This window comes from Typha latifolia, chromosome 9, assembly GCF_019914945.1.
Source record: "Typha latifolia isolate L0001 chromosome 9, TyphaL0001v2, whole genome shotgun sequence".
Classification (NCBI taxonomy): Eukaryota; Viridiplantae; Streptophyta; class Magnoliopsida; order Poales; family Typhaceae; genus Typha; species Typha latifolia.
The window spans coordinates 3242322-3266327 of record NC_133094.1 but is presented as its reverse complement, the minus strand read 5'-3'; the positions used below and the strand labels follow the sequence as shown (position 1 = coordinate 3266327).

The 24006-nt window shown below is 36.3% G+C and overlaps 3 protein-coding genes across 13 annotated transcripts; 2 read left to right on the top strand and 1 right to left on the bottom strand.

Moving 5' to 3' along the window:
- The first annotated feature begins 907 nt into the window (after nucleotides 1-907).
- LOC140794986 (uncharacterized) lies at nucleotides 908-4737 on the top strand. 11 transcript variants are annotated; one of them, XM_073147331.1, is made up of 9 exons: nucleotides 908-1022; nucleotides 1144-1381; nucleotides 1923-2808; nucleotides 2894-3106; nucleotides 3195-3260; nucleotides 3337-3405; nucleotides 3497-3568; nucleotides 3726-3920; nucleotides 4210-4737. In XM_073147331.1, exons 3-9 carry the CDS (start codon nucleotides 2158-2160, stop codon nucleotides 4342-4344), a joined length of 1401 nt encoding a protein of 466 aa, XP_073003432.1. In that variant the 5' UTR covers nucleotides 908-1022; nucleotides 1144-1381; nucleotides 1923-2157; the 3' UTR covers nucleotides 4345-4737. The 11 variants fall into 11 exon arrangements, with proteins under 11 accessions (XP_073003432.1, XP_073003428.1, XP_073003437.1 ...); XM_073147327.1 differs by having other exon boundaries at nucleotides 990-1022; nucleotides 1144-1398; XM_073147336.1 differs by lacking the exon at nucleotides 908-1022 and having other exon boundaries at nucleotides 1029-1398; nucleotides 1923-2047; nucleotides 2158-2808.
- A 3619-nt stretch (nucleotides 4738-8356) lies between these two features.
- LOC140794987 (amino acid transporter AVT6A-like) lies at nucleotides 8357-12005 on the top strand. Its single transcript, XM_073147338.1, has 6 exons — nucleotides 8357-8870; nucleotides 9230-9780; nucleotides 10213-10365; nucleotides 10505-10708; nucleotides 10902-11367; nucleotides 11596-12005. Exons 2-6 carry the CDS (start codon nucleotides 9384-9386, stop codon nucleotides 11726-11728), a joined length of 1353 nt encoding a protein of 450 aa, XP_073003439.1. The 5' UTR covers nucleotides 8357-8870; nucleotides 9230-9383; the 3' UTR covers nucleotides 11729-12005.
- A 1058-nt stretch (nucleotides 12006-13063) lies between these two features.
- Nucleotides 13064-23697, bottom strand: LOC140795145 (DNA-directed RNA polymerase 1, mitochondrial-like). The gene is made up of 19 exons (XM_073147548.1): nucleotides 22526-23697; nucleotides 21276-21488; nucleotides 21068-21201; nucleotides 20911-20977; nucleotides 20759-20817; nucleotides 20432-20549; nucleotides 19562-19675; nucleotides 19296-19427; nucleotides 18777-19193; nucleotides 17874-17924; nucleotides 16834-16904; nucleotides 16483-16567; nucleotides 15911-16063; nucleotides 15683-15757; nucleotides 15195-15284; nucleotides 15017-15064; nucleotides 14747-14861; nucleotides 14551-14654; nucleotides 13064-14083 (listed from the first exon to the last, which is right to left on the bottom strand). Exons 1-19 carry the CDS (start codon nucleotides 23423-23425, stop codon nucleotides 13973-13975), a joined length of 3057 nt encoding a protein of 1018 aa, XP_073003649.1. The 5' UTR covers nucleotides 23426-23697; the 3' UTR covers nucleotides 13064-13972.
- Between the last annotated feature and the right edge of the window lie 309 nt (nucleotides 23698-24006).

The window sequence follows — 24006 nt, the reverse complement described above, 5'->3', positions numbered from 1 at the left end:
TTTCCAAGAGAAAGTTTGATGAGGGCATGCATTAGAATAGTTCATTAGAGACGGTAAGTAATGACGGTGTTTTTTTATTCTTCTTTTGATTATTAGTTGGACTAGGGACCCCACATATAAAGTTAAAAGAAAGACCCTTTCTGACACTATGAAAGTATATAATTCTGCAATGATATAAAAATGATCATAACATATTACACTAATGAATACCTAATAATTTTTTTAGTACACATGAAAATTATCATAAAATAATATGTTTACCTTGTTATTGCGAAATGCCTCCTTGAAATGACTTATTTGCCATGGACTCTTTCTCTCTCTCTTTCTCTCTCTCTCTATCTCTTTCTCTTTTCATGTATTCTTTTAAAAAAAAAAATAGATTACTCCAAAAGATGTTCTTCAAATATGTATAAATAATAGGAAACGTGGTGACATGAGGAAGACCCATTAGTTGTCAGCATGTTATTATATTGATACGATGTTCCAAAAAGTTATTGGATTGAAAATAAGATCATAGTTTTTATAAGTAAAATATGTTAACATTTTCAATTTATCATGAGAGCAAATTCACATGCTATGCCATATGGATCAGCTTTTTATCATATCTATGTAATATTCGGTTCTGCCTTCTTGTTGTCTAGCTATGTACCAAAGCTACGGAGACACGGAACCCAAATTTAGCCTACGCCAAACCCCTTGGATGATTGATGCAATGATGCATTAAATATGTAATAAAATCCTTCAAATATCCTTTCCTTGATTGTTAATTTTTTTTTCGTCTATCAGGTGATCAGTTTTAGACTCTCTGCGCTTATTTACAGAAAAGAGAGAACGAAATGTTAAAAATAAAATGGTCATTTAATCTTTTTCATCTATATTAGTGATCAATTATACTTGCAAATTGGTTGTACTTGCTTTGGAGAGAGAGAGAGAGAGAGAGAGACTATGATCAATAAAGTAGATTGTCCAGGTTGCAATCACAGTAGTTATCGGGAGAAGTAATAATCTAAAAATATGAAAAGGTTAGTAATTTTATGGTATTTTTAAATTAGGACGAAAGAAAGTGGGAGATTTACGTTTCAATTTTCTTTCAAATTGTATATATTTTTGTGTGGTCGTTAATCATCCTTCCTTCCATTTTAGTTTTCCTATCTCGTTCGTGTACAAAGCGAGATATAAATGCAGCACAAAGCTCTAAATTCTCTCTACCTCTTGTTGTACCATTCTTCTTCATCCATCTCTATCTCTGCGAGCTATAAAGATGACATGCTAGTCCTGCAAGAGGAGGAGGGTCTCAAAGCCCAAAATAGGGAAAAAGTCCACATCTTTCCGTTCCTCCAAGGGGCTAAAGGCTTCAATGGGAGGCAGAGAATCTTAAATGGTGGGGAGGAATCTCAAGTGGGTATCTTTCGTTTTCCCACATCTCTCACTCTGCACTAAGTTCATTTGGTTGGGAGGTTGTGAATTCGAGCTAGCGTTGTCTTTGCGTGGGTTTTGGCTGGATCTTTCCGTGCTCTCTGAAACCAATGCATTCTTGTTTCTTCTCCTGTTTCTGAGACGAATGGGGATTCTCTCATCGCCTCGTCTTTTCACCCTTACTCGCTGTTCTGTTTTCGTGTTCTTTGAGGTCTTCCCCGCAGCAAGTCGTGGGCTTTTTTGGTTTTTAGCCTCCTGGGGTTGCTCAAATTTTTGGCATTCATTTATTCCAAGCATTGCTAATTGTAGGGCATGGATAGTATCCGTTTACTGTTCTTTTTAACTTTTAATTTTGATAATGGTGGTTAATAAAGCTGTTCATATCTGCAACCAATGGTTTCTGATGTGAACTGGATTTTGTGCCTTTTGAGGATTCTCTTCCAAGATTGGACCATTTTGAGAACTGGATCATAGATTTGATTCTGTGCTCCTCCTCCCCTTTTCAGGACTGCTCCAGTTTCATGGCTTCTTGGATTTATTCTTCATAGATTGGCTCAGCTTTTCATTTCCCTCAGAAGATATTTGGCCCTGATGAGTTAGCTTCTGCTATTTAAGAGGCTGCTTGATTCAAGTAAGCTATTCAGGTGCTAACTTGTTGAACATTTTTTATCCATCCTATTTGTTTCATTATTAGCTCCTCTGTTCAATCACCTGAATGATATTGGGAATCGAGCAAAAAAGATGGATGCTAGGAAAAATGTTAAATTTGGATTAATGGAGAAGAGGAGTGAGGATCAGTTGAGCCAAGAGAGTTCCAATAATTCTGCTGAATGGCAATTTGGGACATGCTTGATGGGTATGGTTCCTGCCATCCCTTCCATTACTGTGGGCCATCCAGCTTCCATGGTGGAACCTTCCAGTGCTAGCCTCTGTAACCAATCCTCCAATTCCCTACTCTTGAGTTTCTGCGAAAATGCCATTCAATCCAATACAAGCACAACCGTCAATATGCCTGTCGGAAAACCAGTAGCTGTAAGTCCCAGAAGACTCTTCTTACCAGCCTCATTTCCGGGTAGTCTTCCTACTTTCGCTGAGCAAGCTTTGAGGTTTTCATGCGCCAACGGTGATAGTCTTTCCAGTCCATTTGAATTGCCATGCCCTTCTCCTAATGCTCACAAGAGTGAAATAAATGTGTCTGAACTCCCTGAGGCTGAGGTTGCCTCTGTATCTGTTGACAGTAGATCCAACAGTGAAAACCCATTGGAGAAACAAAGAGAGAAAGGACACTATGAAACTGAAGGTGAACAAGAGGAGATTCATAATATGGCTGTTGCAGCTGGGAACTCTTCTACCAATGATCCTTGTGCAAAGAAGAGGAAGAGGACAAATCAGGTAAATTTTAACAGTATTCTTTTTTTTTCCAGGGTACTTAATTGCCACAGTTAAGACAAGCATTTGATCTGTTGTTGTGATATAGAATGCAAAACTCAGCCATGCACAAGGAGTCCAAAGTTTACCAATAGAAACTAGAAAGGAAAATTCTGAGACTAAACAGAAGGTAGAGCATAACAACTCGAAGACTAATAGCAGTAAGCGTGCCAAGGATAGCTCAGAAGAAACCAACGAAGACTTTATTCATGTGAGAGCTCGCCGTGGACAGGCAACTAATAGCCACAGTCTTGCAGAAAGAGTAAGAAGTCAATGAATAATTTCTGTATATACATCATGTTCTTAAGATATATGCTTTTTGGAATCAACTGGATTAAATTACCTTTCAGGTACGAAGGGAAAAGATAAACGAAAGAATGAAGTATCTTCAAGATCTTGTGCCGGGATGCAGTAAAGTAATGCAGATCTAGTGATGTTTTCGCATCAATTTAATATCTATTTTCTTGTGTAAGAATGTTATTGTGAATGTAGGTCACAGGAAAGGCACTTATGCTGGATGAAATCATAAACTATGTTCAATCACTCCAACGGCAGATTGAGGTATGCACCATGCAATATATCTTATCCCAAATCATATAGTTATATGTCGGATTACAGGAGTAGCTCATATACTTTCTCTCCTCCCTATCAGTTTCTGTCAATGAAGCTTGCTGCTGTGAATCCACAACAAGACTTCAACATTGAAGGGATTCTATCTAAAGATGTATGTACTTTAACAACACATGTTTGTCATTCCAAAATTTTGGGATCAATAATAAGACATAATATTTTCTACAAACATCTCAAATCAGGTTCACTGGGGTTAATTGAATTACTTCTGATCAGCAGTACAGTTTATATACCATTTTGCTTTTGAGCAGCTTTTGCAGTCCTATGTGGGCTCCTCATCTATAGTTGGTTTCTCTCCGGACATGATTTATCCTCAGTTGCATCCAAGTCAACAACTCCTTGTTTCCGCTGGAATAATAGGCATGGTAAACCCAGCAGATGCATGTAGGCATGTGGCTAATACTCAATTTGCTGCTATCAATGCATACAAAGAGGCTAATATTCAGGTATACCTACCAAATGTACTATAAATTTTGTTTGATAAGAAGATCTTAAATGCAAAAGCTAATCTCTGTTTCCCCCACTCAGAACTACCACTAGATTATTTTTGTCTGAGACCAACTACCACTCTTGCTTGCTATGAAAATGCCTAATTTACTTAAGTTATTTCCAGTAGTGAAGTATAGCCATCATGAAGACATTATCCAGTTTGGTATCTTAATGGTTCTTGTTCATCAACTGTTCCGAGATTCATTTTTCTTTCCTCCGTTATTAACCTCCGTTTAATATCTACAGATATGCAATGCATGGGGTAGTGAGCTCCAAAATGTCATGCAAATGAATTGTGGTACCAATTCCTCTTACTGTCCCCGGGAAACAAACAGTAAACCACGTGATGGCTATCCTGTATCCAACTACCACCCTTGCTGAGCTTAGTATTTCTTGGTGCATTTGCAGTAGATTGATGTACCTATCTTACTTGAGGAGATGCAAAGCTCTTTCACTGGAAATATAGTGGCCAAGAGGCAAAAAAAAACATAAGCATATGCTCCTTCATTCGTGCTAGTACAAGAAATTTTTCTCAACACGTGTATCAGATAATGCTAAAGATTTTCTTCTTGTACAGCAGAAAAGATGACATCTTGCTCAACAATTAGTCTAATATTGCAGCATTATCTCCTCTATTGAAATTATGTAAGAGAGAAAAGTCATGTACGTCAAGATACTGTGGGCTTTCTCACTAGGTTGAGTTTTAGATTGGAGCTTTGCAGAATTTAATAAACACAAATCTGAAAACGATTTCAGATAACTCTTGGTAAGGAATATCTGAGTTCAAAATCGTATGTTTTGTACCATTTACAAAGCTAATGTCTTGGTTGACTGAGATCAAATTAGGATTAAAAATCTCAAACAGCTGCTCTACTAACTTTCTACTTCATGGCAGACTGCTCCCTTGCTTAAAGTTGCCTTTATCAGGAATTTGATGTCCGTTCGTGATATGTTGATATCATGTCAGAACCTGTTAAGAAGTCAGTTCAGGTGCAGATAGGGCATTTCCAATGATATGGCACTTAATTTGTTGGTATAACTTGGAAGGAAATTGTATTCATGCTCTTCACTACTTTTGTCAAAATTTCTTTCTTTTATGTATGCTATGATCTTTAAAATACTTGTCTCCAATAATTGAACACAAGAATACTGAATCGAAAAAATTATCTTGATATGATTTGCAGAATATGATGTATGGCTATTTGATTTAGGATGATGATTAGCTTGTGGTCCTTCGGCCAAATCGTGTACAACTGGAATAAGGCTTATGTCCTGTTGGACATCTCACAGATTTTAATGACATTCTTCAATAGATTGGCATCCGACAAAGATCTACTGGTGGTTGGCACCTGGACCATCCTGAAAAAGGAAAAAAAAAAAAACATGTGGTCCTACACATGCGAATTTATTCGATGCCATTGATGAACTGCCAAGCTCTGAAAGCTGTTTCAGCATGTCATTTGCTTCAGCTCTGCTTATCCATGATGCAGTCATGAGTGTGTCTGATATGATAAGATTACTAGTACTTAGCATTCTGACAGTGCTGTATTGAATTGAAGATAAATTTGATGAATATATTTTCCAGCCTAGTGATCTTGTGCAGGCTATTGGACAATAGTCATAACATGAGTTCTCTGTTGGAATTTTGCTTCTTTGAAGCTTTAACACTGGAGATTCATTAGATCTCTCACAGAAACTTTAAAAGGATTCTTAGGTGATGGCAGATTGATGGCCCAGCACAACCACCTGTGTCTGGGGTTCCACTGGGATATGTCTTGATCAATGCTCTACTGTCAAGGATGCATCATTTTAGACAGTGATCATGATCTTCTTTTGTGGGAAGTAGATAATTTCATCTTTGCTTTGATGCTGGTGGTAGAAAATATATCAAACAAATGACTTTTTTTATCTAACAAAAACAGCTTCACTTTTTTTTTTTAAACTTATTTATTTAAGAGAAAAGAGTCACTTTATTAAAGTCCACTTTCTAGGTATCACACACGCTATTATTTACTTCATTAGCTTTCTATCTTACTTGACATCATATGGTTAATTCGCTAGATAGTGAGATAATTATTTTACGACACATTGACTTTCTCAACTATATTTAAAACCGTCGAGTAATCAATTTTAGGTTCTCAAAGTTTCTTCTATGCTTATTTTAGAGGAAAAAAAAAATGATGCCAAAGATAAAATGGTCATTTAATATTTTTCTATTTAGTGCCATTAGGTGATAGGAGATATAAATAGTTGAGGGATGAAATTATCACAAAAATAAACAAAGAGTCAATGTGAAAATAAACATCAGTTCAAAGAGTCTAGAATTTAATTAATCCTAAAACAACAGAGTAATATTATAGGTCCGTTATAACATACCACTAAATATCGAAATAAGTAAAGATAAAAGTATAATACATAGAAAGATAGGTATTATTAATTAAGCTGAACTTTATAAAGAACACAAATTATTTGCAAACAAAATAAAATAAAATTAGAACAACAAATACATGTCTACAGCGATATATACTTTTGCTAAAATAAGGGCCTTGATACTAAGTTGGAGACCTGGAGCACGGATGTGAATGGCTTAGCCTGGCCCATAGGGTAGTTGGAGTATAGATAAAAGTTGGAATATTTCCATTTCTAATTCTTGTGAAGTCTTTTTTTTTCATCTTTTAAATTATAAGCTCGTAAGTTAATTATAATCAAGACAAAGAAGTTAGTCCTCTCCAATATATCCACAACAACGAGCTAGTGCGAAATCAGGAGCGATACATATTATACCCTAATTATCGGTACTTTTGTAAGCATTTTTTTTAAATATGATTAACCACTAGACATTGACTCATTTGTAAATACTCCTTTTTTAATTTTATTTTATATAAAGTACGTGATAGTATGATATTTTTGTTCTAAATTTTGAACTATTTTAAAAATGTGTCGACAATTAAATAACAGCTTTAATATGCACGGAATCTATCTATCCGAGGAGGAAGTAATTACAAATTTCTTAGTAGTTTAGGGGTGTATACGAGTAATAAAAAAATTCAGAGAATATATATGAAAAACTTCAGAATCTAAGTGAAATTATTCATTTTTTGTTTAGGCATATAAGTAATTAATAGGGGCGTATGGTGTATCCCACACGTAATTGAGAGAGTTAAAATATTTTAATATCTACAAAGACGCCACTTATAAATAATAATAGAGAGCGAGAGAGAGAGAGGAGAAGATGACTACGTTTAGAGAGTAGAGAGAACCCTCGTTATATCGAAAGAGGAAGAGTATGAAAGATTGATTCAGTTTGGTTTACTCAAGCAATAAATTAGAATATCTTTATGCAGTCCATTGCAGTATCGTCGTACATAAAGTTAGGTGTTTAAGTTATCCCAGTGCCTGATATGAAACTATCTCCTAAATTTTTATCTATATCATTTTACCTCTCCAGATAGTAGATAAGGGTGCCAATTAGATCCGGTTAGCCAAGTTTCGAGTTGGATCATGATGTTATAAACACGAACACAATTTATTTATTAAATAAATTATATAAATTATATACGGATTATTGAGTTGTATAAATTAATTTATGAATATATTTTTTTATATTATAAACGGGTTAATCAGTTTGTAAAAGTTATCTTATCGTAAACGAGTTAAATAAGTTGAGATAATAAAATACAAATGTGGCTCATTTAATAATTGGGTTAAGCGAGTTGATTTGTTTATGATTCGCACTCGATTAAACTAAATGTAAACATATCTAAACCTCTTCTGTACCTGTTTTTCGTAATTATTTGGTCCCACATCGAAAATTTAGTTTATTAAAAACTATTATATTAGTATTCCCTTATGAAAAAGTAATAAAAATATTTTGGTGGTGCTGAAATAATTTCGACAAGCCTAACATGTTATGAGCTCGATATTGCACATACTAGGCTAGAACCTTTGAGCTTAGCTAGACTTGATTCGAATGATTAGTGTGCGAGACGGAAACTCTAATAATTTTATTTTTAATCATAAATATAAAGATTAATTTAATATAAAAAAATTATATAAAAAATGTAAAGTAATTTTAAGCAAAATAGAAGGTAAAATGCATTTGAATCATATGATAAGATACAACTTCTAGAAGTTATTTTTGTAGATTAAAATACTCACCATTTTCTTTTTCTTTTTTATTTTAATGACAACAAATTCCAAACGCTGGAAGTCACGCTGTTATTATACTACCACGACTCATGGGGTTCATGGCCATGCATATCTACTCGCCGCAAACGAGGACAACATTGGAAGGACAAAGGAAGTATATGACCTTCTATCTCTGTCGAATTCCTTAAATGCCACTCACCCATTATTAAAAGCGAAAGAGTCGGAGCCTCGTGAAACCGACCACCGACCAATCTCGTCATTTCATCCCCCAAAAGCACGTGCGCAGCAAAAGGCGACACGCCACGTCGAGAGCCGACTGCCGAGAGAGGGAGGGACTTAGTTCCAGGGGAGCCAGCCAGCGAGCGAGCGAGCGATCGACCCTCGACTTCCATAATAAATTTTTTATATGTACCAGGTTTTTCCAAGTTAGACTTTTAGACTACCTCTCCTCCCAGATCCCCGCTCGAGACGGCCGGAGAAAGGAGCAGAGACGACGATCTCTATTTCTTTTGCCGATCCCGTCGATCCCAGATACCCTGGGGGACCCGCTCGATTTCGACTCACCGACAGAGACAAAACTGTGCTGAAAGTTTTCCTATTTGGAAAAATATATATATAAAAATAAAAGGCCCACCTTTTGCTTGAAAGCGATCGAAATTACGGTGTGCTTTCTCCGCATGGAGTCGAAGCGGTGACGGGGATCGGAGAAGAGACGTGAACCGCACGATAAGACTTCTTTGGCGCTATATAGTTTTGGGGTAAGGCGGAGAGGAAGGCTCATTGCCTACCTTTTCTTTTTCTCTTCTTCTGGATTTTGTTCCGGATTTGTGTGTGGTGTTCCTTCGATTCTTTGGCGCTATATAGTTTCCATTTTGCTCGATTTCGTAGACTTAATCTTATTTGCTACAAACCCGTATTTGTTGGAATCTTGTTTTCTTTTCTTTTCTTTTCTTTTGGTTGCTTTGACGACTGTTTGCTTTTTCTTGATTTTATGTTGTTTTGGTGATAAAGTTTGGATATTGATAGAAATAGTCGTTCTTTCCAATCTTTTAAAACTTTAGCTTTCATATTGGAGTGGAATATCCGTACCAAAATTACATTTTTTTTCGCTTCGTAGATTGTTGGAATTTCTGTGGTTTCCAGAGGAAAAACTGGAACTTTGATTCACTTATTAGAGTTTGAATCAGATTCGTTTGGTCTGTGACCTGTTTGAGACAATCCCGCAGTAGGAAATTTTTAGTACCGAAATTGGCATACTTGCACCAACTGAGATGAAGGGGGGCCGAAGAAACAAGGAGATTCAAGATGAGACTGCTCCCCTTCTGCCCACCCAAAAAGTGGAAGATGAGGCGTTTCATGAGTTCAATGGAGCTTCCTTTGGTGGAGCTGTCGTTAATCTATCCACATGTATTGTTGGAGCTGGGATCATGGCCCTTCCTGCCACCATGAAAATGTTAGGCCTAATTCCGGGGATAGTGATGATCATCTTTGTTGCCTTGCTAACTGAGGCTTCAATTGAGATGTTAGTCAGGTTCAGCCGTGTTGAGAATACTCCTTCTTATGGTGGACTTATGGGGGATGCGTTTGGAAGGATGGGAAAAATCCTCTTGCAAGTTTCTGTTGTTGTTAACAATGTTGGTATGATGATCGTGTACATGATTATAATTGGTATGTTATCTAAATTTCCACCATGAACTTTAGAGATTACATTTGATAGCCTGTATTGTAAGTTCTGATAATCCGGGATCTTTTGATCAGACCATTGTATTAGTAGAAAAATATTTGATCTTTATACGCTTAGAAAGGCTTTGTCTACTTTAAATGCTAGTATTGCTTTTGGATACTATCGTGTTGCTATTGTTGTATCTATCTGAAATATCACATTAATTCCTACATTTTCATAGCGAACTATATTTTGTAGCAGCTTACCTCCTAGCATGTTTCCGGAAAGCCATCATAAAGCTTAGTTTGGTGTTATATATCTTAACGTCTTGAGATAAGCCAATGTTTGGCAAATACAAACGTATTTCAAGCTTAGTTTTGCATATTTCTGTCAGATGACTATTGTTCTAGCTGACGCTATTTTATTACACTGTCAAGGTGATGTACTCTCTGGAACATCGTCAAGTGGTGTTCATCATTATGGCATCTTAGAAGGATGGTTTGGAGCACACTGGTGGACTGGTCGTGCTTTTGTTCTTCTTATTACAACTCTTCTTGTGTTTGCTCCATTAACAAGCTTTAAGCGTGTGGGTGAGTCACAACTAATCTCTTCATACTGTACCTTTGGAAATGAATTTTTTTGTTGCGGTTTATTTGAATGTTGCATCTGCAACTTTCATGTTATACTTTCTAATGTAGCATTCCTTATGAATCTGATCTTTCTCTGTAGATTCGTTGCGATACACATCAGCCTTATCAGTTGGTCTTGCGATTGTTTTTGTTGTTATTACTGCGGGAATTGCTATTATCAAATTGCTGAGTGGAAATGTAACAATGCCCAGATTGTTTCCACAAGTAACTGATTTATCATCTGTTTGGTCTCTCTTTACTGCAGTCCCTGTTCTTGTCACTGCCTATATCTGCCATTACAATGGTAAGTTGTTATTCTGGTTGCAATTTCTAATTTGTAATATTACACACATGATCCATCTTGTACTTAAAGATGAAGGTAATTGGTCAAGTAGATTGCTGATGACAATTTTATGCTTCATTTTATTTTTTCCGATGCTACTATATTACCTACCTATTGATTTTGTGTATTGCAACTTCTTACGATGATTCTGCAGTTCACAGCATCAGCAATGAGCTTGAAGACTCTTCCCAGATTCAACCAATAGTGCAAACTTCATTAGTCCTCTGTTCTAGTATTTACATAGCCACAAGCTTCTTTGCTTTCCTTCTCTTTGGTGACTCCACCTTAGACGATGTTCTTGCAAACTTTGACTCAAACCTTGGAATTCCATATAGCTCTCTTTTCAATGATGTAGTGAGAGTGAGCTACGCTGTCCATATCATGCTTGTATTTCCTATCATCTTCTTTGCTCTTCGGCTTAACTTGGACGGTCTCATGTTTCCGTCAGCAAAGCATTTGTCTCTTGACAACCGGAGGTTTAGCTTCATTACGGTGATGCTCCTCTCTATTATCTATCTGGCTGCTATCTACATACCCAGCATTTGGGATGCCTTTCAGTTTACTGGTGCAACTGCAGCTGTCTGCATTGGTTTTATCTTTCCTGCCACCATTTGCCTTAGGTAAGGTCTCATTGTTTACTGTGTTTATTGTTATTCTCTAAATATATCATTTTAAGTATTTCTAAAACTATAGCAGAAATTTGACTTGGTTCTGAGATTCAACAGCAGGAATGACAGTAATTTTTGCTTCAATCTACTTATAGTAGCCTAATCTTGAGAGTTGGGACCTGCTGCAGAAACATCCGTTTACGTTCCAGAACTTAATATCGAAATTATTCCTTGTTTCAGGGATCCTCATGGAATTGCAACAAAGCGTGACAAGATCTTATCCGTCCTTATGATTGTGCTTGCTGTGTTATCAAATGCTGTGGCTATATATAGTGATGCTCTCTCCATCTTTCATGAGAAAAAGGAGGCCTGATCTCATTCGTCATCGAGTCGAGAATCTCGAAAGAGGGCACTAGCTCTTGTTGGACACCTGCCTAATTGGGATATATTGTAATGTTTGGACAACTTTATAGGTATTTCTATGCTGTGGTGCAGTCTGGATCGTCAGAAATAAATCAACTCAATATGTAGGTTGAGTTGCATGGAAGTCATGTACAGGTGAATTGAAACAATTATGCATTAATGTATGCTGGAACTGGAAATGTAAAGATATCATAATGTAAACTTATCTATATATGTGCTTGATCTTACTCTTTCTTTTTTTTCTTTTTTCATTATGTGAATCTTGAATGATGCCTATCTAAATTTTAAGACATTAAGACTATTTGGTTGTGAATAACTAAAACTTGCAATCTTCTATAAAATTAAGTGATTTAAAATAATGGTTTACTCAGACAGCAATTTTTTAAATATAAAAATTCAATATTTTCTAAAATATATGCCGAGTACGAGAGAATTTTTTTTTATATAAATTAATGACCCAATCAGCGATTTATATTTGAAAGTGACTGTATCAAAAAAAAATTTAAAATTTGCTCTCCCATACTTAGTAATTTTCTTAGTGGATTTAAATTTTTTTAGATAAGTTGCTCTCCCCAGTCAGGAGTAAAAGAAAAGTATAGGAGGTCAAAAACTCACAAAGTGTTAGGCAAACTTTGTCCTTCTACTTGGATAGGAATAAAATTTTGGATGGTTGTCCCACTAGCTACCACAGAGTGGTACTTACGTACGTATCTATGTATGCATGCATATGTGAAGACAGAGGAAGAGACAAGTGAGAATAACAAGTGGGGAAGAGACACCTTTAAATGTTGTATAGTATCTGGACATAGGCAGGTCCACCACCATTCCATTATTAAGAGAGAGGTAGAGAGAGAAGCTAAGGACCATTGGAGATCCAGACAAATTGGCTTTTAGCCCTTTGACATGGCTACAGGCCACATATCTTTCTGTCCAACTTATCTCTACGACTCCTGAGAAGGTGAAGGAATATAGGAATATGATGTCTAGGAAAGTGGAGTGAAGTACTGCTTTTTGACCTTTTTAATGTTTTGCTAAAAGATCAATATCCGAGTTAATTTTCGAAGTAAAATACCCTCTGAGATTAATTGTTATCACATAAGCAACAGATTGGCTGCCCTTTAGTAAATTACTTTCGGATAAAATAATTAATATATATAAAGTTTGACTCAGTTGTCAGATCTTCGAAAGGCGCTGAGGTTTAATAGTAATATTGAAACACATGATGCTATGGCATATCAACTAGAAGGGTAAGAAAGATACTTTGAATCGCTCTGTAAATAATAAATTTTGCTCAGTAAAAATCAACTCTTCTAAAAATTTCATTCAAGAGTATTGAAATCATTTTACATCTATAATTACTTTTAACTCTTCTATGTGGTAGCTGATAACAACTTGTTTTCAGGAATCTGAGTGATAAATAACATTATGAACTTGATTGATAAATGTATACAACGGCACAAATTCGTCTCCAAGGGTTTTCGATACTTCAGTAGCCTGTTCGTCATCATCAATGAAATCTTATTCCACTTTCCTCTGCCATTTGAGCATTTCTAATTATTTCAGTACAAGACAGAATAAATCATCAAGCCAGATGCCTACCAAATTACACAACAAAATTTACAGAAAACAAGCAGCTTGTTGCTGGTTCCAGCACAATTAAAAGAAACTTTGCTGGAATAGTACTAGCAGAGGCTTGATCCCCCTGCTCATTGAACTACTCTGGCCATTTTTTATACTTTATCTATCACAAGTGGTGCTTCAAATTCATAGCCCCACCATTTTAATCAGAACTAGTATTCCGATTTGTTGTTAGTAGGCACTGGCTTTTCTCGTTTCGGGATATCGACCTGAACTGTTCCCAAACATCTAGTCAGCCTCAGGAATGCCTTGACCATCTCTGTACAATGCTTCAGTTTCGGCAATAAAAGCTCATCGATGATGAATAGCAATCCCACACGTTAGATATATTCTTGGGACATGCGAGACAGTCTTCAGTATAAGCAACTATGCAACATTATTGCATTCTTTGGAAGGCATCATATTTAAAAGAGCTCTACTTGTATTGCCATGCGGACCATAAAAGTAATCAGCTCTGCCACCACTGCAAGCGGATGCCATATACAGTTCAGCTGTACAGAGCTCCAGGTAAAGCAAAGAGGCAGTTTGATATGGGAGAGAAAAATAGTAAGCCGTGTTAATTGAAGAAGTATGGCGAGTCAAGAACATCTTTCAAATTAAAATCTCCCCTCTCTGGCAATGGTGGAAACGTTAATGTAGGGAAAGAGTGTTGGAAGGCCTCTAATAACTGCAAGGTATACCAAAAGCAGTTTAGTCCATCACCAAATGCTGGCAGACCAGGAGAATGGCTGCTGACATGAAAAGAGAATGTGTATGGGCAGCAAACTAATAAACAAATAACAAACCCTAACATGGTAAATCATGCAAAGGGAATTGCAAGATTCTAAGCATAATCAATATAAATGTGTAGAAATATCATTTATAAAGTAAAATGAAGCACAATAGAAGATAAAGGTAAGTTGCAATATATGCAACAATGCCACGATTGCTTTAAGATGATAGTTGAATAAACTTGTAAAATAAAAGAACAATTTTTCCATGAAGTTTAACAAAGAGCAATAGAAGTTATAGACCATTTCCAAAAAGAGATGGAAGGCTATACATGGTGTAATGCTACTCAAACTAGGTAGTTTCTTCCTAAAGTTGGATAAATTAGATATCTATCTTTAGTCAAATATCAAGAAAGATGCTTACATTTTCCAGAATAGGTGTCTCATAGAGTTCCACAAACTTTTCCCGGAGTATTCTGTTCATTTGATCAACGTCACATGCATGGGTCCAATATGAATCATGGACTCCTGCAATAGTTAAAAGTGAACTAGTTGAGAACAGTGCATCACTATCACTATACATAATATGACAATATAAAACCAGCCATATTATTATCAACCTGCAAAATTTAGCCCTTCTCTTTTGCATGTTACTGCAGTCATCATCATATGGGAACCATCCAAGGAGTGAACAAAATTTGGAGGGAAAGCTGTTCTCTGTCGTTTCACCATGACCTGCAGGAAAGATTTGAAAAGAACTTGAACATTGTATTAATTCAATTAAAGTCCCACCACAAGTGTCAATTGCAAGAGAAACTAACAATGCTCAGTTTGACATTAATTCATTGCAGTGACAAATGAAGACGACTATAAAGGAAATAGCAACTAACCTTGTCAGTTTCCCGTTGTAAGGTCAACACTTGCAAAGAAGTCTTAATCTATAAAATCAATTTACCAAAAGGAAAATTATATCAGAAGAGGAAGAGTAACATGATAGATGCTTAATGCATAAAATATCTACCAAATGCAGTTGGACAGTGAAAATATAAGGTACTCTAGGACACTTACAAGATGCCTTCCTAATTTGCGGTATGGCTGAACAACTGGAAGTCCAAGAGGAGTCGTCCACCTCACAGGTTGATTTTCTGAGGCAATTATCTGTTCAAGATAATAAATGGACCAAATAACTGAGAACAGTCAATTTCAGCACAGCCAGTACAATTTAATATGCATGAACATATCATGTGAGGGGGTAATGGTTATCACATCTTCATATTGTTTACCACATTCCTTGCCACAAAGAAGGCACTACAATACTTTAGTAGACATGGGCAAGGACTTCAGTTCCAATTCATCTTATTAAACATCATTTTTCAGTATGCTTTCATTCATCTCGTTCTTAACATCAGCTGTGAAGTTCTACTCGAGAAAATAATAACTTTATAGTTATTATTATTGCAAGCACCAAAGTAACTAGAGAAGAATATAATTACGACTCATCGAGTCACCCATGGATTGTCAATTCAAATTACATCAGCTGGTGATAGAAAATAAACCTTAGCACATTCTCCAAGCCAACTCATAATACTGCGTGCAGCTTGAAACATCTCCCCAAGTGCTATCAACGTTGTCTGCAAAATGATTTAATACTGCTTTGTCAACAATGAACTCCAACGTGTCTATGGATTTTTAATCCAAGAAATACAATGAACTCCAACATGGAAGTTTTTTCAGCAAACACACACGGAACTAAGAACTCTCAAGTTAACTGTATTATCCCTTACTTTGGCTGCATAACATGATGCACTGAACAGCTCTGCTTCATCTGCAATGATGCCCCGTTCCTTTAATCTCCTTTTTATTTGCTCACGAGCCCCAACATAAGTAACACCATATACAGATGTCATGACAGTTTGCTTTACCAATTTTCGGTCCACCTACATTATTATAAACAATTAGAAAAACTTTTGATGTTTGTCAATCAATTTTACATAGTCAGAAACCTGAAGAATTGTCGATTTTAACCAACTCTGATCAAATAACCAATGGAAGGAATCAAACATGATTCATATACAGGAATATCATTCCCTGATTGTCACAATTCTTGTACACAAAAGCATACGCTATGACGGACGTGTGATTGCAATATCAGAAGCTAGCACACGGAATGAATTAATGATTGAGTAGCCACTGTATCATATATATATATATATATATATACCACAAGACATGAAATTTCATCATTAATGAAACTAGAAGAGAGCCTCCCTGTTGGCAGTCAAACTATGTTAATCTCACCAGCATAATTTCGAATGGAAAGCAAAACATAGCAAAAAAGTAGGAAAAGAAGATAAACCTGATTAACTAAAAGCTGAGCGCGCAGTGCATTGGGGTCTGTAGCAGGATCTTTCTCTGCATCTCTCCGCATAATATCAAGTACTCTACATTGCAAATAGGCAGTTTCAAAACGAAATTCTTTCAGAAATTTTTGAGTGAAATAGTAACTTACCTGAGTTTAATGATATACTAATTGTTTTACTATACATCGGTAACATGTTCAAGCTTTCTAAATCTAAATAAGATAAATTGTTTGACTATAAGTCCTTATAAAAAATAGTCATTTTAAATGTTCAAGAAATAGTCACAAACATGTACCTTTGAACAGTAACTATTGCATTAGTTACATTTACATTAAAAGGTAACATACCTAGAAGCTATTCCTGAATAAACATCTGCAGGTTTTTCTCCAGCAACCAAGTTCACGGCAATGGCTCCCAACTGAATGCAATGAACATGAGGAATAGTATCTATAAGTACTGTGCACAAGCAATAGAATAATTCTAAGACATGAAAAATGGAAGAAAAAACTGGATGTTCTCTAAACAAGAAATATTGTAGCAAAAGCATGAAAAGATGAGTTAAAATCTTGAAGTACTGAGCAATGTATCCATTATTATCACTAAAGCTGCTCTCAGATTGATAGCAGTAGTTTGAAGAAAGAAGTCATCTTGACTCTAGAACATGCAGTTATATGATTCTACATGTACATATATGTTGCCCTGTCTCCTACTCTCCTTCCACTCAAATTAGATAAATTCCCTAGTCCCTATTCCCAAATAAAAGCAGTTAATTCTTTAGGCCCCATTTGCTTTGAGATTAAGGGAAAATCTAGAATAGCTATTTTAGAATCTTACTCTTAAAATTGCACCTTAAATCTAGAATAAGGTATTTTAATGTTTGCTTGTTATCTAAAATAATGATGCAATAATTATCTTTGATGTGACGTAAATTACAGATAAGAAGTGGAACTTGACTCTAATCTTGATTTGATATATAGATTTAAATTTAAATGGTCTCATTTTTTGTTGTAGGTTGCATTGCATACTTACAAATATGCAATGCATACTTGAGTAAGAATAGAGGAGATGGATAGGAAAATTGAGTGGAAACTTTGGGTTTTATGGAACAAGATAGATGGATGGTAGAAAGGAGAGGGTTTTCAAAATAATTTTAGTAAAATCCGGGATTAAATTATAATTGGGCTTATGTGTGGAATTGAATAGTATTTCTAAACTTTGGATTTGCTTTCTAATCTAGAGTAGTATTCTCTAACCTAGAATAGGAAAAAATATGATCTTGAAGCAAATAGGGGCTTAATAATTATTATCAAAAGTGATATTCTACCTAGAGAAAGAAATGTGTGTATACACACACACACAAACATATTTATTAATAATATAGCCTCACCTTGTCTCTTCCCAGAGCAGCATAGTGTTGTAGGCCATTACATGAACCATCCTGGAGAAGTACAAATTCAAAATCAAACTTTGCTAGAGGAAACATTATGACAGTATATGAGCATATCATAATAACTGATAATATTGTCAGTTACAGTACAACATGTGGTTTCATTGAAAAGAAGATGAACACTGGTGCTTAAGAAGATCAGAAAAGGGGAGATCCTGACAGCTTGTCTAAAATTAAATCAGAAATCATTTGCAGATTACCAAAGCTGCTATCTTAATCCTCACTTTTCTCATCTCCTCAGTTAGGCTTAAAAGCAAAACTGAGTAGCTGACACCCTTTACAACCAATATCTTAGTACTAAGCATAGATATATAATATATATGCAAGCAGAAAAATGTGATAATTTGACACGTTCACCAAACAGTAAATTAATGCATGAATAACCTTTTTATGACCAAATCAATAAATGTTCATAAGTCAACATGCATTTATTTCAGATCGTAAAAGGGCATCTAGGGTACATAGGCTCCCGCCATAGGGTGGCAACGTTTAAACTTTAAGCAGCCTTACTTCCATAACTAAAGAGGGTATTTCGATTGCCAAAACTTGATCAATCAGCTGCAACACTCTCTAAATATGGATAGTCATACAGGAAAAAGAGATGCATGCCATTTGTAAGAACATATAACAATGGCAACTGTCCATAAGATCAACATACCTAGTGCATTATAATGCTATTTTTCATTTCAAATCTGGACCGAAATATGAACTATATGCAGTAACAATTATAAACTACCATCATTGATAAATTTGAAACTGAAGAATTTTATTTCATTCAAAATTAACTTTCAAATTCAACGAGAGGAAAAGAAAAACAAGAACTTTATTTCCAAAATTGATCACCTGATGAACAGGTATGTGTGAGATTGTCGTCTCTGGTGAGGAGCTTCTTAATGCTTCAGCAAGATTGATGCAGACCGCCAAGCACTGGAAAGGATCTTCAGCATTGAGCCACCAACGCTTACCTTCTAGAGGTCTATCAGCAGAATCAAATATATCATCTAGGTGATTTTCAGTAAATGCTACCCGGCCGTCATATGATAACTTGTCCACACCACCAGCATATAAATTTGCCAGATGTATCTTCAACCAGCGAAGCCCTGATTTACCAAGTGGGCGGCCTTCTGCAAACTCCAAAATTCCACGACATAGATCTGAGCCAAGATGATTCAGATAGGGGTGCATAGGATATGCACGGCCTCTAAAGTCTAAGTTGTGTGGATAGTAGAATCCCTCCTCATCCTTCATTTTTCTTGCTACCTGATATCATATAGGAATAAACAACATCATAACATCATACTTCAGTGAAAACTCCACAGCTGAAATGCATAGCAAAGCCAATATGTTCATAAATTTTCTTACAGCAAGTTTAAGTTCCACATCACACCGCTGAGAATGTCTTTCACTATTTTCCTTTTTCACAGACCTAAGCTTCCACTTCCACTTCTTTATTGTAGTGTCGTCTTCAGTGTCAGGCCTCTCTGGTAGAGGAATCTGGTTTGCATAGGTTAGTGAAAAGCAAAAATTTTAGCGAAAGAAACTAATCAGCTGTCTAACAGCATTTAAAGCCATGATAATGAATTCCAGAAAATGGCTGGTAGTATCTAAATCAGTACAAATCAACTCACATCAGCACGATCAACTAAGTCAGCAAGACAGCCCCCACTGGACCATATTCTGTCTAAGATACTAAGTACTCTTTTGTTGATCCTCCATTTTGTGCTACCAAGCGTATCCAAAGCCTGAGGAGCATGACATAGGAAGTTGTATTAAGACTAATTCATCAGATATTTTCCCAAATATGGCAAATAAATAATATGATATATGCAGCATGTTATCTGGTAAAAATCCAAACATAGTAAGAACATTGGGTGATGCCATGCCCAATTACATCCTGCCTTCTCTTTCATATTAATCTTCCCTCTTCAGTTTTTCTTTTTTTTGGGGGTGTGTGTGTGTGTGTCAGACTTGATTCACATACATCCATTGAATACTCCAATGATCAGGTACATGAGCAAACAACCATCATAGGTCTATCAAATATTAAGCTTTCAAATTTGTTGTTTCTGTTAATGGCCTACAGTTCTACAAGGATGTAAAAGATAACATGGTGCATCAGTGCATTGAAAAGACTAACGATGGTCATGTGTATGTATTTGCATACACAACTACACAAAACTTTGAAGCCCCCGGTAACTATCTAGTAATTCAACACAATCACAAAAAACTTCTGTACTGCTAATTGGAATGAGAAAATTGATGAATTAACACAGTAGTTCCAGTTGTAAAATCAAAAGAGAAATAAAGTAAGCCCTGCATCAGCTAAATTTTAAGAAATTCAATATAAGAATCCTGAAAAAAAAATATTGCAAGAAACAAAACACAAAATAGAGAAAGAAAATTTGAAACTGGTTGAAAATACTTATGTAGTCAATCTCCAGTTTTGTATGTCTACCTAAGTATCTAATTGGATGTATCCATCTCAAAAATGCAAGTACCTCGAAAACTGCTTCCATTTGTCTCCTAGGAGTCCTTTTAACTGCTTCCCTTTGTTGTCTAGCTCCATGAGTGCGCATAACATAAGATGGTAAAAACAAATGGGCACCTTTGTCATATCTGTCAAGATGTCAAGAATCAAGTAATAACTATGACAACACAAACTAGATAAACAAAGCATGAACTACATTACCAACAAATGTCAATATCAATTATTCAGTAAAACACTCATAAGTCACAACGATTACAGTTAAAGTAATGAAATATAATCAAATACTCCCTAATTAAAAGAATTAATAAAGAAAGATATATGAGTCAATATAACTTACCCCGTCCAATTGACTGGAGGAACCAACATTGGCATGTAAGGAATAACCATGTGCCTTGCCTGTTAATGACCACTTTAGGGCACATTCTTAACAAGGGATATAATAGACAAAAGATATACTATTCCAAGATATAATTGACTAACTAAACATACAGTTCTATCAAGCCCTTGCTTCACCAGCGGATCGCATTCAATAACCCCATAGCGCCTGCTAAGCTTCCTGTTGAATGACAGCATTATTATCAAATTACATAGAGGAAGAAGATAGCTAAATAAATCGCTAACACAACACTCAAATCAGAATCATTACTGCTGTTCCTTTGTAATAGTTCTCAGGGAATGTTTAAATGCAGGCCGAATATCAGGTGGGCCGTCAGCTGACTGACTTATTGGGGGTTGTATATAAGCTGTCTCTATCAAAAGTTCAATCAAACGGCTCCCAACCTATAACAGTAAGATTTTAAGTTGCAAGAAATAGAAGAAAATCTATATCCAAGAATGGTCAAGGGAAATATAACCTTTGCTTGAGCATCTTGACCCCAAGGCTTGGAGTCATCCTGTTCCTTCACTATCTTTCTTACTTGGTGCAGCTTTTGCTTCTTCATTAGATTAGTAACCTTCTTCCTTAAGAATTCTTGCTCTTCAGTTACTGTATCACCTTCTTTATCTTCATTTTTCTTGTCCTTATTATTCTTTTTCCTTGTTTTCTCCAAAAATCTGTGGATCCTAACCTGGTTTGAGAGTAAAACTAGTTAAAACACTTATGTGCAATTAATTTTGAATAAATTAAAAAAATAAAACAATGCTAACAATGGAAAACAGATGGTCAAGAAAAGGTGAAGTATTGCAAAATCAACTATAGAAACGAAGATTAGAGCCAATGAAATTCAATAAGATAATCATGATTCAGTACTAAATACTAATATATAACTAAACTTGCAAAAAGAGCTGAACAAATGCAAGGAGGAAAATAGTAGTAGCCAAAAAGACATTAGATGATGCACAAACAACCAAGAAATAAAGATTGGAAATACAACAGGACACTGAACAGCGATATAACCATGATATTAAGTGCCCAATACTAAAATAATTTGAGTACAAAAGAATTAGTTTTGTTTAAAGCATATGAAGAAAATTTATGTACTTGCAGGTTAAAAGCCAAAAGGATTATGAGCAAAGTAGGCTCTCTAGCAGAATTAGCACAAAAGGAAAGAAAGACATATTGGAGAAATTACAATTACAGGGTAATTATGCAATAAATAAAAATGTACATTTCAAAGTCTGGTTTGCTCCAGTTTCCCATACATACATATTCCAGAGACACCTGAACCAGAGTTTGAATGGTATAACCACAGGTAAAAGCCATGGACTTCATGGCTTGAAATGCTTAATAAGACAAAGGAAACTGAGCTATTATCGTTAGGCAGATACATTTCTAAATTGTTTAGTTATTCTGTTGCTTGGTCAGATGGAAACATTTCCAGCTACTATCACTTCATCATGATCTAATGTAACTCCTGAAGCAAATTTTTGCAGTTATTCTGCATTTATGCTTACTAAATCCAATGACTAAGATTGCATATAGATGATGTTCATTTTGTTCTTTATCTGATGCAACCATGCAATTTCTACAGTGGGACAATAATTCATACAATTAACTGAAAAAAAGACAAAAATAAAATCCTGGCACATAATATTCAGAAAAAAATTTGAAGTTAAGAGACCCTAAAGCAGCCAAATAATTGCAATAGCATGTAAACATTAGTACCTCATGCTCGATGGCCTCGCCAACATGGCATGCAGCATGAACCACACGAGCACTCCCATCTCCATTGCCTGTCATCAGAAGACTCATCAGCTTGTGCATAGTAATCACTGCCATCATGTCCGCTGGGAGCTGATTAAAGTATGGAGCATGTGAAGATCTGTTCCTTCCATCCCTGCACTGTTCCTGCTCTGCCGCAATCTGATCCCTCAGCGGCTCGAACCAACCCAAGAACAAAGATTTCACATAAGGCAAGTTAGGTGCCAACTTCTGCTCGCACATGTCCGCTAGCAACTCCTTGTATTCCTTTGCCGCTTGCTCCCAAGCTTCGGTCTCTATCTTTATCTGCCTTCGCCGAAGGATCGCGTACTTACCGCACCCCATCCCATGCACTATTCTCGGCTGATGTAGCTGTTGCTTCGGGCGGACCTCCTCAAAGTTCTCACATTTCCTTCTATCTCCACTCACATCAGATTTGGTCATCTCTTCCAACATGTTCTGTATCTCAACGACATTCATGTCCTCATCAACGTCGGTGGATGAAACAGCTTCCGCGACGCTAGCTAAGCCCCTAACAGAGCTGGAGAACCCACAAACTTTTCCAATTGCAGAAGCCGAACACCCCAAAGAGGGCAGCAGCTCCCCATTTCTTGAAGAGCCCATTTCAGAGAACCTGTGATTAAGGTCGAAGATCCGATTTCTTTCGCAGGACATGGACTCCTGAGAAAAACCCAAAAAGCTGAAGCTTCGAGAGGAGGAACACGCCGCCCGCCTCGCGATGGTTCGCCACATCTCTCCGCGATTTGGGGTGGGATAAGGGTCGAAATCGCCGGGGCTGGTCTGGGTAGGGAGGAACGGAGCTGATTTGATGGGAGAGACGAAGACGGCGGCCTTGACGCACATCAAAGAGTGGATTTCGAAGGGGGGGAGCCGGGAGAAGGAATTCGAGGAGGAGAGGAGCTCATGTGAGCAGAGAAAGAGAAGTTTTACAGAAGAAGAGGGAGAGAGAGAGAGAGATGGGTGGGTGATAATGGCGGTAGAGATGGCAGAAGAGTGATCGGAGAGAGAGAGATAGAGAGATGGGACGCCGCCTCTTTCACGGCTCACGCCCTTAAACCCTTCCTCTTTGTTCTTATTTCCCCGTGTTGGGGTTTTGGGAAGGAGATATTTTCTTTTATTTTATTTTCTTTTCTTTTGGGTATTTAACATTAAATACATGCTTCGGCACTTATTATATATAATTACTTATTTTCTTGATGCAAGGAGATTTATGTAGATATAAAAAATGTTCATAAAATATATGCAAAAAAAAAACATTGATAATTTTCCTAAATTATCCCAATATTAGATTTAGTTTTCAATCTCTACTGATAAATGCTGCTAACCTATAAAGTAAATATATAAGCACATATGCCCCTTAAAAACATGCTTAAATTTTCTTAGGTTATTTGCACAAAAAAAAAAGTCTTAGAATCTTAAAACTG